Source organism: Perca flavescens, chromosome 5 (assembly GCF_004354835.1).
Source record: "Perca flavescens isolate YP-PL-M2 chromosome 5, PFLA_1.0, whole genome shotgun sequence".
Taxonomy (NCBI): Eukaryota; Metazoa; Chordata; class Actinopteri; order Perciformes; family Percidae; genus Perca; species Perca flavescens.
The window spans coordinates 6374145-6388433 of NC_041335.1; the positions used below are offsets into that span (position 1 = coordinate 6374145).

General features: G+C 39.8%; 1 protein-coding gene across 1 annotated transcript in view; it reads right to left on the reverse strand.

The window, feature by feature from the left end:
- Window positions 1-10671: 10671 nt before the first annotated feature.
- Window positions 10672-14289, reverse strand: part of zmat4a (zinc finger, matrin-type 4a) — a 238844-nt gene continuing 235226 nt past the window's right edge. Inside the window, exon 7 of the mRNA XM_028578250.1 lies at window positions 10672-12145. Coding sequence (XP_028434051.1) covers window positions 12118-12145 — 28 coding nt within the window. The 3' untranslated portion in view covers window positions 10672-12117. The remainder of the gene's footprint in view (window positions 12146-14289) is intronic.

The window sequence follows — 14289 nt, forward strand, 5'->3', positions numbered from 1 at the left end:
GGTTAATTAACCGGCTCTTCGGTCAGTTCGTCAACACTACACACCATCCTCTCCGCTGCTAAATCCATGGATGTATTATCAGACCGAAACAAATCCATGTGGCTACTTAAAATACACATGAATGACATCGTTATTATGTTCGCTTCTTTTTTCTTGATGATGATGTTGGTTGTATTCTTTTGCAACAGCAATTGTTTCATTGCAAATGAGGCATACAGGTTTAGCGTTACTGAAAGTTGGCAAAACAAATGCTAGCCTACTTATCAGTCCATTCTTAGTCAGTCCATAAAGCGCATTTCATGAAACCCATGGACGCTTTACACAAGTAACTCTACAGGGGGACAAGGGCAAAGAAAATAGCAAGCCAACACAAACACGGAGTAAAAGGAATAAAACGTGACTCACGTTATCGCCGTTGTCTTTCACTTTCCTTTTTAGCTTTTAGTTGTTCCATCGTTTAATTTATTTATTTTCTGTGATGGTCCTACCCCAGTATCAGCCATAACTACAGCAGATAACTTCTAAAATAACATTAAAATAAAATTAGGCCCGTATAAAAAAATCTCCTGCTTCCTTTTACCTGGCTCAAAAGGCTGGATACGCTAACACAGGCTATCCAGTGTTACAAAGAAATCTGTGACCGTGAGATCCGTCAGAATGTGTTACTGTATTGCCGTCTACCTGCCGCAAATCATTCTGTGACTGTGCGGGAAAAATCTAACCCATGCAGAGGCTTAACTTAAAAAACTATATAGAAATGGCGTTCTTTTCACTGTTAGTCTCGTCTGCTGTCACAGATAATTTAAGACCATTGTATGAAAAATCACATAAAAAAGTTACATATAGTCACATTAAGTAGCCTAGGTATCATTATAGATTTCCTATATTGTTTAGGAGTCTGTTCACACTAACAGATAACATTAATTAATAAGAAAGTGAAAATATCAAACAAGGATAGGCATATTAGGTATAAATACATTTTATTTTATTTATTTGAAAGTCTGGAAAATGTAGTTCTTGAGCCCTGCTATACAGCTTTCTGCTCATGGGCGTGAACACGACCTGAAGCTTGTAGGTATTTGTTCAACAACTTGCGCGTAAATGTGAGAATGATGCCTAATAAAAAGGCCTCAATAAATAAATGTATCCACATTTTGCAACCTAGGCGGAGCAGAGGTGCTGTGACTCTGTACAGAGCCAGAGAGCAGTACACTCAGCTGCGGTTTGTGATCCCACAGACTCCTTTCACTTTTGCCCAGCAGCTGGGAGGCGAGGCATGGGAACTTCTTTATACATCGTATTGAGAAGCTGCAGTGTTTATTCCTGGACAAACTGCACTATACAACTTGGCTCAATCACCAAAACCTCCGTGCACTACAGAAGCCCTGAGAGGCAAGGTGAACTTTTGTTTGTTTTTGCGGGCAAAGTTGGCCAAGACCAAAAGTTTATCTCATACATACATGGTTTTATCTCCTACATACGGGATGTTTTCTCTTACATAGGACATAATATCTAAATATTTTATTTTTGTGTTTTGGTAAATTGACTGGATAGTCTCGCTTGTTTCACTTGCTGCCCGACTCTCCGAACGGAGCGGAGTGTCGCTTAATGCACGCTTCTGGGACGCGCCGTGGCGCAACTAGTGGATTATCAAACATTGACTTGAATGGCCGCGATTGCCCGGAATGCAGCTCAGACGTGCCTGGTGGAAATTAGGGGTTAGACAGCCGTGCAGAATGAAACACTTAGAGCATGACACAAAGGGCATTGAAAGCCAAATGCAACATGAACATGTTTTACCTTCTCAGGTAACTATAAAAGTCCACTGTCAAACATAATGGAAGTGCATAGGCACCTGCAGGGATTCCCACTCAGCAAACGAGTAAGCGATGAAGATAAAGAGAGATTGATTCATGTTTTTTTGGACTAACATTATTGATACCATACTGAAACACCTATTTCAAAGACCAACAATCAGGCAGCGTTTACACAATTATCATTGCAGTGCTTAATAAAGTAGGCTAGCTCAAAATTGCAGGGGAGTCATTTAGAAGGCCAAATACACCACACACAGCCTGGACCAGGACACACACACACACACACACACACACTGGCTCAGTTCATAAAAATTAACATTCTGATTAATAGCAAATGGGTTGTGGGTAAGTAAAATGATACATCATTAACCTCTGGGGTCAGCACCATTAGGATACATTTATCATGTATTTAGATTAATAGCTTGACAAGTTTTTAATCATATAAGCATGAAAAAAATACTGACAGAAACCTTATAATTTCCACTTTCAAATGAGTCCACTGCCAAATAATGTGATTTTTAAATTACGTGAATTAGATAAAAGATCAAACTTTTCACATTACTCAGTCACAGCAGGTAACATTCCAAAGGTACAGTGCAAACCAAACCCCCGTATTTGCATCTCTATTCACATTCTGATTAGATTCGGTCACACTGGTAGAAAGCCCATGGTAAACCAGACAAAATACCATGCAGCTTCAAGCATAATTCATTTGGAGTCAAACTTTGCATTTTGGAAGATGTACGGCCTTCTGAACGGGAATATCTGAGCTCCATACACGCACAGACCATAGTCAGCGAACAGGGCCGCAGTGAAGTGAAGATGACAACTAACGGTACAGCCTAGTAAGTGAAATAAACCTTTGTGAGTAACAAGCCAATACTTTATCAATACACTTGTTCAACAGGCATCAACATGTTGAAAAGCAATATTTAAATCTGCTTTGTCTGCATTCAGTCTCATCCACTGCCGCAATTTAATACAAGCACAGCAGAATACTCTGCAAGTTGTTACCAACAAGCTAAAACGAAAGCTGTCTCTATGCAGTCTGACTGTTTATCTTAGTTTGCCACGAATCTTGAAATTTGGCAAATTTTTGTAATCTCAGCTGCTGACGGAGACAAACCCACCCCTCTGATAAATCCACATGGCTAATTATAATGCACGTCAATTACATGATAGTGAGTAGTGAAGTGTCTGTTCTTCATTCTTTCTAAACTTCACTCAGTATTTTGACATCAGGAATAGGGTTTATTTTATTGACAATAGCTCATGTCCAGAGCCTATATGACTATTGTTCGCTGTTGTTTCAGAACCATGAACAGTGCTCTCTGTGTGTGTGTGTGTGTGTGTGTGTGTGTGTGTGTGTGTGTGTGTGTGTGTGTGTGTGTGTAGGGTTCAGTAGTGTCTATGTTGGTGGGGCGTTGTCCATAGCACTGAAATGGAGCCTGACAATGCACTAGAGAATGTAATTAATATTTTCCTCATTAAAGTTGGTGATCGTCAGGAACGTGATAATGATTGTGACAGCCTTTAATGCATCCACCTATAATGCACTCTTTCTGATCCCACCCCTTAAGTCAAGTGCCGAGGGAGAACACTTGGCTTACTGTACCGCTTTATTACCATAACACCTGAAAGTGGGGGACATCAAGATAAGAGAGTCTTGTTGTCCCCCCGTTCCTCCTCTTTTCTCTTCTGAGCAGAACCAGTTTAGTTGTTTGGCAAGTGCGTCCCCATTTAGAGAGAAGCTGTGCGTATTTTGCACCAGAAACAGCAGCGTAACTTCATTGATTATTTCAGAAGCTAAAGTTTAGTTATTTTTCCTCTGTCAAGTTTATAATTACAGTTTTGCTACTTAAATGTCCCACGATATTAACTGCAGTGACATTACAATTTTACAATTACTGAAAGCAGCCTCTCTAATCATAAGTCTGTCATAGGCCTGAATTAATACAATATATAATTTAAAAATCAAGGTAGCTCAAGGGACTGGTAGAGGGGGAGTAAAATGTGCATGCTGGTGCAGGTCTCTAGATTGGAGAAAATAATTAATTCCTGGTTGCACAAAATGTAATGGCTTGATGCAACATAATCCAGTTAGAGACTGTAGTATAGTTCTAAGGTACCCAGAGAAGTGTTGACATTTAAATGTTAAAAATAACCATTCCCAGTGCCTGCAAGCGATTATCCAAACTACCAAAACAGGCCAAACGAGGTCGGAACACGCAATCTCATCATATGATTTCATCATACGTTATGTTCACACTGCACGACTTGTCTCTCTCAAAACCTAAAAGCCTAAAAGTTTATCTCGTATGGAAAAAGATAGCATCTCGTAGGTAGGAAATACTTTTTTTATTTATTTTGCCCAAAAACACACTTTCTCACCTTGCCTTTCCAGGCTTCTGCACTGCCTTGCTGCTTGTTGCATGAATGCTGTCAGCAGGTGAGCATGACACTGATGTGAAATGGAGTTTTATTCCTACTTTTATTCAAGAGCATGGTTGTTTAATTTGAGAGCATGTCTCAATGATTTCATGTTCAGATTTTGTAATTCTTAACCTCAAAACCCTGCCCTCACACTGCCAGCCACTGTTTGCGTTTAAATTTGCTCTGCTTCTGCTCAAACTGTATGCTGGGACTCAAGATATATTGTTGTTCGGATAGATTTTCTGCTTTTAGCTTCAGTCCTTCTCCTTACACTCGACTGCTTCTGCTCTTGAATATCTCCTGTTCTCTTGGATTTCTTTTGTGTTGTGTTGCAACACTATCAAAATTGTTATGTTTCAGATCCATGAGTAGGTGTAATAAGCATGAAGATAGTTAGCAAAATGTGTTCTGGTTTTAACCAGGTTAAAAATCATAAAATGCATACATTAATAACAATGTGTATTGTATTTTACTTTTGCATTTTAAATCTTTTATACAACCCAATCTAAGATAAGCTAAATAATGTTTCAGCACATTTATCTAACTGAAGATGATCTGTATGGAATATAATTAGACTGCACATTTTCCGTTGGATTGTAAACTCAGTGCTTTAGCAAAGCTCCTTAAAGGTCCTATGACATGATGCTTTTTGGATACTTTTATATCTATGTGTGTGTATATATATATTTATTTATGTCTCTTTCCCGAAATTCAGCCTTGATGCAGAATTACAGCCACTAGAGCCATGAGCTTTCCTTAGGATGTGCCATTTCTGTGTCTTTAAATGCTATTGAGGAGTAGGGGGGGCAAGGTGTAGGGTTGGGGTGTGGCCAGTGCTTAATTTGTAAAGTGGGAGGTCCCGGTGCGCAGCGGGGGTTGGAGGTAACAGAACAAAAAAAAATTAATTACACTGCCTAGCTTCTCTGAGTAAGCCCTGACTGCTGTACGCAGATCGAGGAGTGGCTCAACGTGGGTGGAGCTTAACGTTTGACTCCTTCCACTTGCCGAATAGCAACCGAAGAGGAAGAATGTGTGTCTAAGGGAAAAACACAGGACTTTCACCTCTTAATACATCCATGCTTTCACCCCAGAGACCGGAGCTCATTTACACCATTTCACATTTGCTTTCCCCATTGTTGTTTTCCTTCACCCAACCGACCATTGCTGTCTCACGTCCCCCAGGACGGGGCTTCTGCAAGTCGCGTCCCCCAGAGACCGGGGCTCTTTTCCTGCGAGTCGCGTCCCCCAAAGACCAAATTCCGTCCCCCAAAGACCAAATTCCGGCTCAAATTAAACCATTCGCTCGTTTGCAAGCCATGATGTTCTCTCTCTTTCTCATGGGCGAGCCAAATTCTCTGGCAGGCAAAGCAGAGAAAGGGGAGGTAACCTTTCCCCTTATGACGACATATAGGGAAGATTCCAGATTGGCCCATCTGAGCTTTCATTTTCTCAAAGGCAGAGCAGGATACCCAGGGCTCGGTTTACACCTATCGCCATTTCTAGCCACTGGGGGACCATATAGGCAGGCTAGGGGGAAGTCATATTAATGTTAAAAAACCTCATAAAGTGAAATGTTCATGCCATGGGACCTTTAAATCTCTCCCTAATTCTCTCAGTCCTGGAAAAGAGCAATTGCCCATATTTTCTACGCACACTAAGAATACATAGGGGACTCGCTCCAGATTGGTTGGATTCTGTCCCAGATCGAGGCATTCTTCTCTAACCTCTTTTATTACATGTGTTCTCTCCCATGGTTCAAACAGGCTGGGAGTGTTTACACATGAGGGTTTAAGAGCTGGGAAAATTAATAAAGATCCCATACTCACCTTAGCACCAGTCCTCAAAATAACCCCCCCTTCTTTTGTAGGCAGGGAATAACTGCACCAACCCCCACAAATGTCGCTGGCTCAGATGTTTTCCAGCCTGCGGGCTACAACTCCTCTTCTTCAATCTTATCATGCTCAGGTAGAACATTAGAGATGATCTGTTTCCATATTTGGAAACCAGATCAAAAAGATACTTACACATCAGCTATAATTTGGGCAGTCAGGAGGCTACAGCGTGACATTAGAATTAAGTGTATTTATACAACAAAGCTTGGTCCTCTTAAAGGGGGTTTATTCCAAAAAGCTAAAAAGTTTCCGAAAATGTATCAGTAAAATTATACTGTCCTAGACTTACCCTTGCTGACTTATTTGTTCACATTTAGAAGTGTCATTAAAAAATTAATCTGAGGTCAGTACAGATACCTCTCAGATAATAACACGCTTCTTTCCCTACACGCCTCCTCATGCAGAAACCAGTTTGAGACCCTTTCCCATTTCCATTCTAATATTCAAATGGGAAAAGAGTAAATTAATGAGTCTTGCTTCATGATGGGCCGTCTGCATAGCTTAATTAGAATAATCTATCTTCATGGGTCAGGACACAGAGCTCAACTAATTTCAATGGAAAATGTATTGTAAGGAGCTCCACAGGAGTTGCAATTGTTTTTAGCATCTGTGAGAAAATTGTGAAGTGAAACTAAAGTGGAATTGACCATTTTCACAGCAGATATTTTTACTTCTAAAACAAAGGGTTAACTGATCACTAATTGCCGCACTGCAATAACTGTAGGATCAGAAATGGAAGTGGTTAATGTTATTAGTTCCACCTGTGAAATGTCTGCAGAGAAAAAAGGTCTATGTAGCTGTTTATGTGAGAAAGATAGAGGAATAAGAAGATGGACAGTGTTTAGACAGGGAAGAAAAAAAGACAAGTGCTGCTCTAATAATTTAAAATACAATATGAAGAACCACTACACTAGGCAGTGCACATTTCAGCCACCAGACACCACAACTCTGGTATACTGAGAAATACAGAGAGCTTTTCTCTGGCAGTGATAGGCTTATCAGTGTAGTTGTTTGGCAAGGGCTTGAATGTAACGAAGTTCTGCACTCTAGCTTATCAACACTGATCTTATACATGGCATCTCTGGAATCTAATTGATGGAAATCTATTGTAGCGAATGGTGAACTTGAATCCCTGTTGTATTTTGGATTGTTCAGGTATTTAATTAAGTGGCTTATCCAGGCATTCCCATTGTTTATCTATACATGGTTTATGAATAGCTTTTCAGAATATAAAATTATACAGTATATGCTGTGATAAAAGATTGCACCCATAAAACCCACCTCTTGTGCAAATTCTGTATCTACTCCAACCTGCAAAACTTGATGACATTTCACCTACTACATAGTCTATATCCACGACTTTCAACTTCTGGAATTGCTCCGTTGCTGCCGGAAATTCCGCCGGATGTTCTTTAACTTACGCTTTCTTTGTGTTAGAATTAGGGATGTAAACAATTAATCGACTATTGATTAATTGTCGTTAAGAATTTACTCGATTAAATTAAATTAATTGTCGGCTAACTGAACATTGCAATCTAAGACAGTTTTCCACAGGGCGTAGGCCTAATTGAACGTAACACGAGATTCTCGCGGGCGGCGAGAGACCCGACACAAACTTGAGGCGGTCAAAACGGAGTGGAGAGTGGGAGCTTTTCAAATTAATTAATGATGACAAAGACGCCCAATGTAAACTCTGCGGTACTACGTTTAAGTTCAGCAGCTCTACGAGTTCGCTAAGATACCGCCTTCATAACTTGCATGCAGCCGTGTTGCACGGAGGAAGTCTGTCGCCTTCACAACCTACAATCGCTGCTGTGGTGGGAAGGCGAGTACAGTGTGACCACAGGAAAGCGGAGGGCATTACTCAGAGGATTTGCGGCATGATCGAAAAAGATATGATGCCAATTACCACCACTGACGGTGAGGGATTTTGGGAGTTATTACACTACATGGAGCCAGGATATAATATCCCTTCTTGAGCGACCATTACTACCCACTTGGAAGCACACTACAAAAACAAGAAGGCTGAGCTAAAAACACAGTTAGCCGCGGCTAATGTGGCTCTGACAACGGATTGTTGGACGGGACTGACTACAGAGAGCTACATAACAATCACTTGTCACTACATTGGAAACGACTGGCTGGTAAAGTCAGCAGTGCTTCTCACGTTAGAGAGACATACAGCTTATAATTTAGCTGACAAACTCAACCAGGCTGAGCATAATTTATTTAGTTAAACTACATAAATGCCATTATCTGTACTGTATCCCAACTGGTACAATAAAACATCAACTGAGCAATATAAAATGCATTTTTATTCAGTATATAAGACAATATTGATACCGTGAGAAATTTACATTCTCAGGAAAAATGCCATGCCAATAAACCAGAGCACGTTCTTCTCCCATCCCGAAATGATGTGTGGACTAACAAGCCCCTCCTCCGCAGTGCTGTGGAGGAAGGTCTGGCAATGCAAGACTACTGTATAAGTGGCACGATGATTGATCATAACACATTGGTTATGAGAATGACTTACTTATATTTGTCACGCAGTGCATCATTGTACAAAGCCATAACATTCCCGGAGAGGGTTTATATACAGGTATTTTACATACATCGTGGCCATCATGAGCCAATCAGAATGATTGTTCATGCAGACCTGGATCCATATACAGTACAGACAACTACAAAGTAGAGCATTATGTGAAGTCAAACTGTCTCTGTTACAATCAGGTTAGTCTGGATGTCCCTCACCTTGCAAAACTCTGTTCGTTTCGGGAAACAACAACAAAATTGGAGCTAGCAAGCTACACCCTGAAAATGGCAAGTTATGAAGAACATTTGGATCATGCAACAAGGCAGGCTTGCTTGGTTCTTTCGGGGGGTATGTCATGTAGGGATTTTAATTTGCTTTCTGCTTTTTCCATCTTGGTGTGTAACATGTTAAACACATTATATATATATGATTATAAAAACTTACTATACAGACAAACATTTTGCTATTACTGTAATTATTGTAAACGACAAGAAATAAAAGCAATATCATACAAAGCAGAGTAGGTGTAGTTTCAAATGTCTTTTATTCTTTTCTCAGACACAATAGAGCACAAGGGGACTAGAGGGTGTGTAAGAGGTGGATTTCCTGTGATGAAGGAAAAACGACTAATCCAAAGCAACCTTAGCACAGAAATATTATTACTCAGGCTGACCAAAGCATTTCAGTGGAGTTTTTTTTTGACTTGCAATAAAAAAACATCATACGTGCACTTCTTAATTGCAATATTAAAAAAACATTTCTCTAAATTATTGTTAATGTCCTCTTCGGTGGCGTCTCTCGCATTGGCTTGCATCTCTGACATCAGCCAGCAATAGTTTGTTTTCAGTCCATGATGTGATTGTGATGATTTCTTTTCCCTCTTTCTCTACAGTACAAATCTCTAGCTCTGTGTTCAAGAAATTCGAGCTGTAATAGACTTTGAGGTTTCTGCAAAATAAAGTGCTTGAACAACATGAGTCAAAGCAAAATTTTGATCACAACACACAGTTCTGCAGTTGACACAGCACTGAAAATAACAGTAGAAGAAGTCACTTATACTGTAAACAGACAGCAATTACAAAGTAATCTGATCCACAACAGTAATTTATTATTCATTTATAATTTTCCTCATAGTTCTCATTTATACAACACTGGCTTTTAAGTCAACATCTTTAATTTCTTAACATGACATGTAAGAAACCGAATGCTACATAAGCTTAAAGGAACACGCCGACTTATTGGGAATTTAGCTTATTCACCGTAACCCCCAGAGTTAGACAAATCGATACATACCTTTCTCATCTCCGTGTGTGCTGTAATGCTGTCTGATGGCTCCAGCGGCATCAGGCCAGCACAGAACATGCAGGTGAATGGTTCCAGTAATCCTACTGCTCCGAATAAGTGACAAAATAACGCCAACATGTTCCTTTTTACATGTTGTGATTTATAGAGTCACAGCGTGTACAAAAAACAAAGTAACATGAGACACAGCCGTCTTCTAACTGTAAACAAACCGGGAACTATATTCTCAAGCAGAAGAATATAGTACTTGGGCGGAGTGATATGCTCGCAGCAAGCCTGTCTGGCTGTGTCTCATGTTACGTTGTTTTTTGTACACGCTGTGACTCTACAAATCACAACATGTAAATAGGAACATGTTGGCGTTATTTTGTCACTTTTGTCACAATTCGGAGCAGTAGGCTAGTTGGAACCAGTTACCTCCAGGATCTGTGCTAGGCTAAGCTAATGCTGGAACCGTCAGGCTGCGTTACAGCACGCACGGAGATGAGAAGGGTATGTATTGACTTGTCTTACTCTGGGGGTTACGGTGAATAAGATAAATTCCCAATAAGTCGGCGTGTTCCTTTAAAATAAGATATATATATATATATATATATATATATGTATATATATATATATATATGTATATATATATATATATATATATATATATATATATATATATATATATAAAAGCTGAATTACCCTTTAAAACACTCCACAATATCAACATTATTTTTGTGAAACCGTAACAGTTATGGTTTCAGTCCATTTTACCTTATCTACCAACACATTCTACAAGACTCTGTAGTGGAATGGACTCAGTACATTTCTCAACAGCAGTGTTCAATTTCACTAAAGCGACCAGTTACACCTCCCTGAGATGAAGACTATGCTGAAATGAAAGCATCTTAACCAGAGGAAATATTTCTAAACCTAGAAAGCTGACCACATACAGTAGGCTGTATGCTGCATTACACTGCAAAATAAAAATAAAAAATTGTGGAAGACATCATGTCTTCTCATATCTGTTTAAATTGGGAGGAATCCATTTTTTTAGTTTTGATTTATCTAAACTGAAAAGTGTAATTTTCTTTTAGCTTTAGGCATAATTTGTGTTTGGTAACAATGTCCCCAACAAAGTAATTTCTGAGATCTGGGAGTACGGTGCAATCGCTACAACAAAACAATAAGTCAGGTTGTAAACAAGCCAGCAGTTTAAAAATTATCTAAACCAGTTTACTTGGAGGTATACAATCAGAGGTGAGCATTGCTCGTGTTTCTTGCCTTGCCATATCTCAACAATAACCTGGTGGGTGCAATGTTATTTTTACTGATAAGAATGTTGGCTAAATCTACGGAAACAAATGTGATACTGTGATTTTTGCTCTATACAACGGAATTATCAGAATTATCCTTTAAAAGCTTTAAAAATTATCGTCTGTTCCTTATTTAGACCAGAGTCATAGACAGAAGTCAAGCCCGTAGAAGATAATACCATTACAACATATATTAAGAGTCTGACCGGTGTCATTATTGCCATCAACCCCTTTAAGACACAAAGGGGATTTAGCTCAGATGCAAGCATGTATGCAATAAAAGCATTGAGTTGAGTTGCACTGTGTACCATACAGAATCTGAGGGCAAAGAGAATGATTGAGTTATAGATAAAGCCCACAATGCTAAATAATGTGTATATTTTCCTTTGATTTCAAATAAATATGCTATGTTTCATTCAATTAAACACAAACAAAAAGAGTTAAAAACAACCCTTATATTCTCAAGTACTTAGTATCCAGTGCATTTTTAGAAAGATCCACTTTTAATGCTATCAGACTGTCAGTGGATAAAAACACAGCTGCAGTGGAATGTTAAAGGTCAATGATGGAGAAACTGTTTAAACTGTACTGTATACCGACAGGTGAGAGAATTGATGCAGTGCTAGTGTTAAAAAAAAAAATCTCTTTATTTTCCTCCTCGCCAGGGTGGCTAAGAGAGAGAGAGAAAGAGAGAGAGAGAGAGAGAGAGATAGAGAGAGAGAGAGATTGAAATGATGTGGAGGAAAGCAGAAGCAGGGCAGAGGCAGAAAAAGCAGGGCAAGCTGACCACAGCTTGTCTGACATCAATCCAATAGTTGTTTTTTTATCCTCGCCCACGCTCACTGGACACATATTTGATTCTTCAGACTGTTGAAGAAAGACAGACAGAGAGAGGAAAGGGTTAGGTTTGTCAGTGATACACAGCAAGTCTCATATTTACAGTTAAATAATGCAATAAGCAAATTATTTCTATAAAAATGTCGTGTCTTATTAGCTTTATTCACAAATAATAAGACATAGATTTGTACTATTTTGCCCAAAATAACTGTGGTGGTGGTTGTGGTCACCCTTCGTCATTCCTCTCGATAATAATATTGTAACCGTAAATTAGTTGATGAGATCTGGGAATGTAGTGACTTAACATGAGCAGCCAGAACATCCATCTGGCTTTGACCTACTAATTATCTGGCTGAACTTTTGTCTTAACAGTTTACAACCTGTTTGATCGTCACACAGCTTGTTTCTTACGTGAATCATAACAGATAAAAGTAAGAGCCTAAAGCTTGATTTATGGTTCTGCGGAGGCTCCAAGCAGAGCTTTTAAGTGGCCCGATGTTTATACTTGTGCGTTGGTGTGTGCGTCGAGCCGGCACGTGTGTGTGTGTGGGTGATAGAGCGAGGGAGAGAGTGACGGCGATTAGCTTTGGAGCGAGTAGTGACTCTAGAGGCATAGTGAGAGAAACAAAGTGTCTCCACTGTTCTTTCTGACCACGGTGGGAAACCTGTAGCGGGAAACGTTAACCCTCTCCTTGATTTCATGTTGTTTATGGAGAAGGAGAACCAGGAAAAAAGGGACGTTGTTATAGAGCCAAAAAGTTGGGTAAGTCTATCCACCTAGACCTCCCTGGGGATGGGTCAAGAAAATGTCCAGGTCAAGAAAACATATTTGAACCCAAATCACAATTTTCCCTAGCCCTCACCAAGTATTTGTTAAGTATTCCTGCCTAAACCTAACCAAATCTTAAAAATAGTAGTGTCAGATCACATTATCTTTGAAACAATGATTTGTAATGGTTCTGGAAGGGTGTCAGATGAGAAAACGCTTTTTGTAACACATAATCAAAAATACAGAACACTGATCAATTTTTGAGCCGCAAGCAGCAACGCAGGTCAAAGTAACTGAGCCTTGCATGGTATATCTGCATGCCTTCTTTTTATTACAACCTGAGATCAATGATTGATGTTTTCACATTTGGTGTGCAAGGCATTTTAGCCAGTGTCTGCATGCAGGGGTTAGTCTCTCTCTGGTGTACCCCTAAGGTAACACTCACGGGACACTTGCAGAACATTTGGGCTGACCTTTAAGGTATAGAGCTGTTCTGCAGTCTGGGCAAACTGCTTCAGGTGCGTGGCTGCATAAATCAGCAAACTGTACTGTTCCATGGAAACTAAAATGAAATAACCCCAAAGGGAAAAAAAGTTGCCAGTTAGTTTCAAGGCTCAATTATAACAGCGTAAAAAACTAAATGACTCTTAGGAGGTAATTAGTTTGGGCAGTGTTTACACAGAGAAATTCTCAAGAAATGATACCTGGAGCTATTGTGATGGATTGAATAATAATAATTACTATTATAAGATATGTCAGCAATATGCTAATTGTGTAATCAACAAGGTAGCGATAAAGAGTACTGCAGCAGGTTTTATCCGCTAGTCAAATCCCCTTTTCCTTTTTTCCTGTGAGCTTCATGAGGGTTTTGTTCCACATGTTCAACAAAGCTCTTTTCTTTTCCTCTGACGCCCGGTGTCAAAAGGTTGCCATCTAATCCCCGTTGTTGTGTGATTGAATAGGTGAGTGGAAGCCTTTCATGTATCGGTCCAGCAGCCTGGACCAACAGATGGCCTCATCTTCTCAGTTAATCATGGCACAATCGATGTCCTCATCTCTCCTCGGCTAGCAGAACTGATATACTCGCAGGCTCAATCACTCAACCCACTAAGGACTGTGTCAAGACAAGCCAATGGCTGTCTATCTCATAGGCAGTATAAACAGGATCACCATTGCTCCCTTGGTTTAATAGCACAGATGGAAATAAATCATGAAGAAACTCGCTGTGTGCCCCAGTGGGGATACACAGTGACAGTGTAACCGGCGGCGGATACATGACAGATTGGCAGTTAGCATTGTTTTTGTTGCTTTATTTTTACTGCACATAATCAATGCAGTTTCCTCTGTCACTGCCGGGGGGAATTGTATGTTGTCTTCAGGTGAACAGCAGAATAATCAGTCTCCC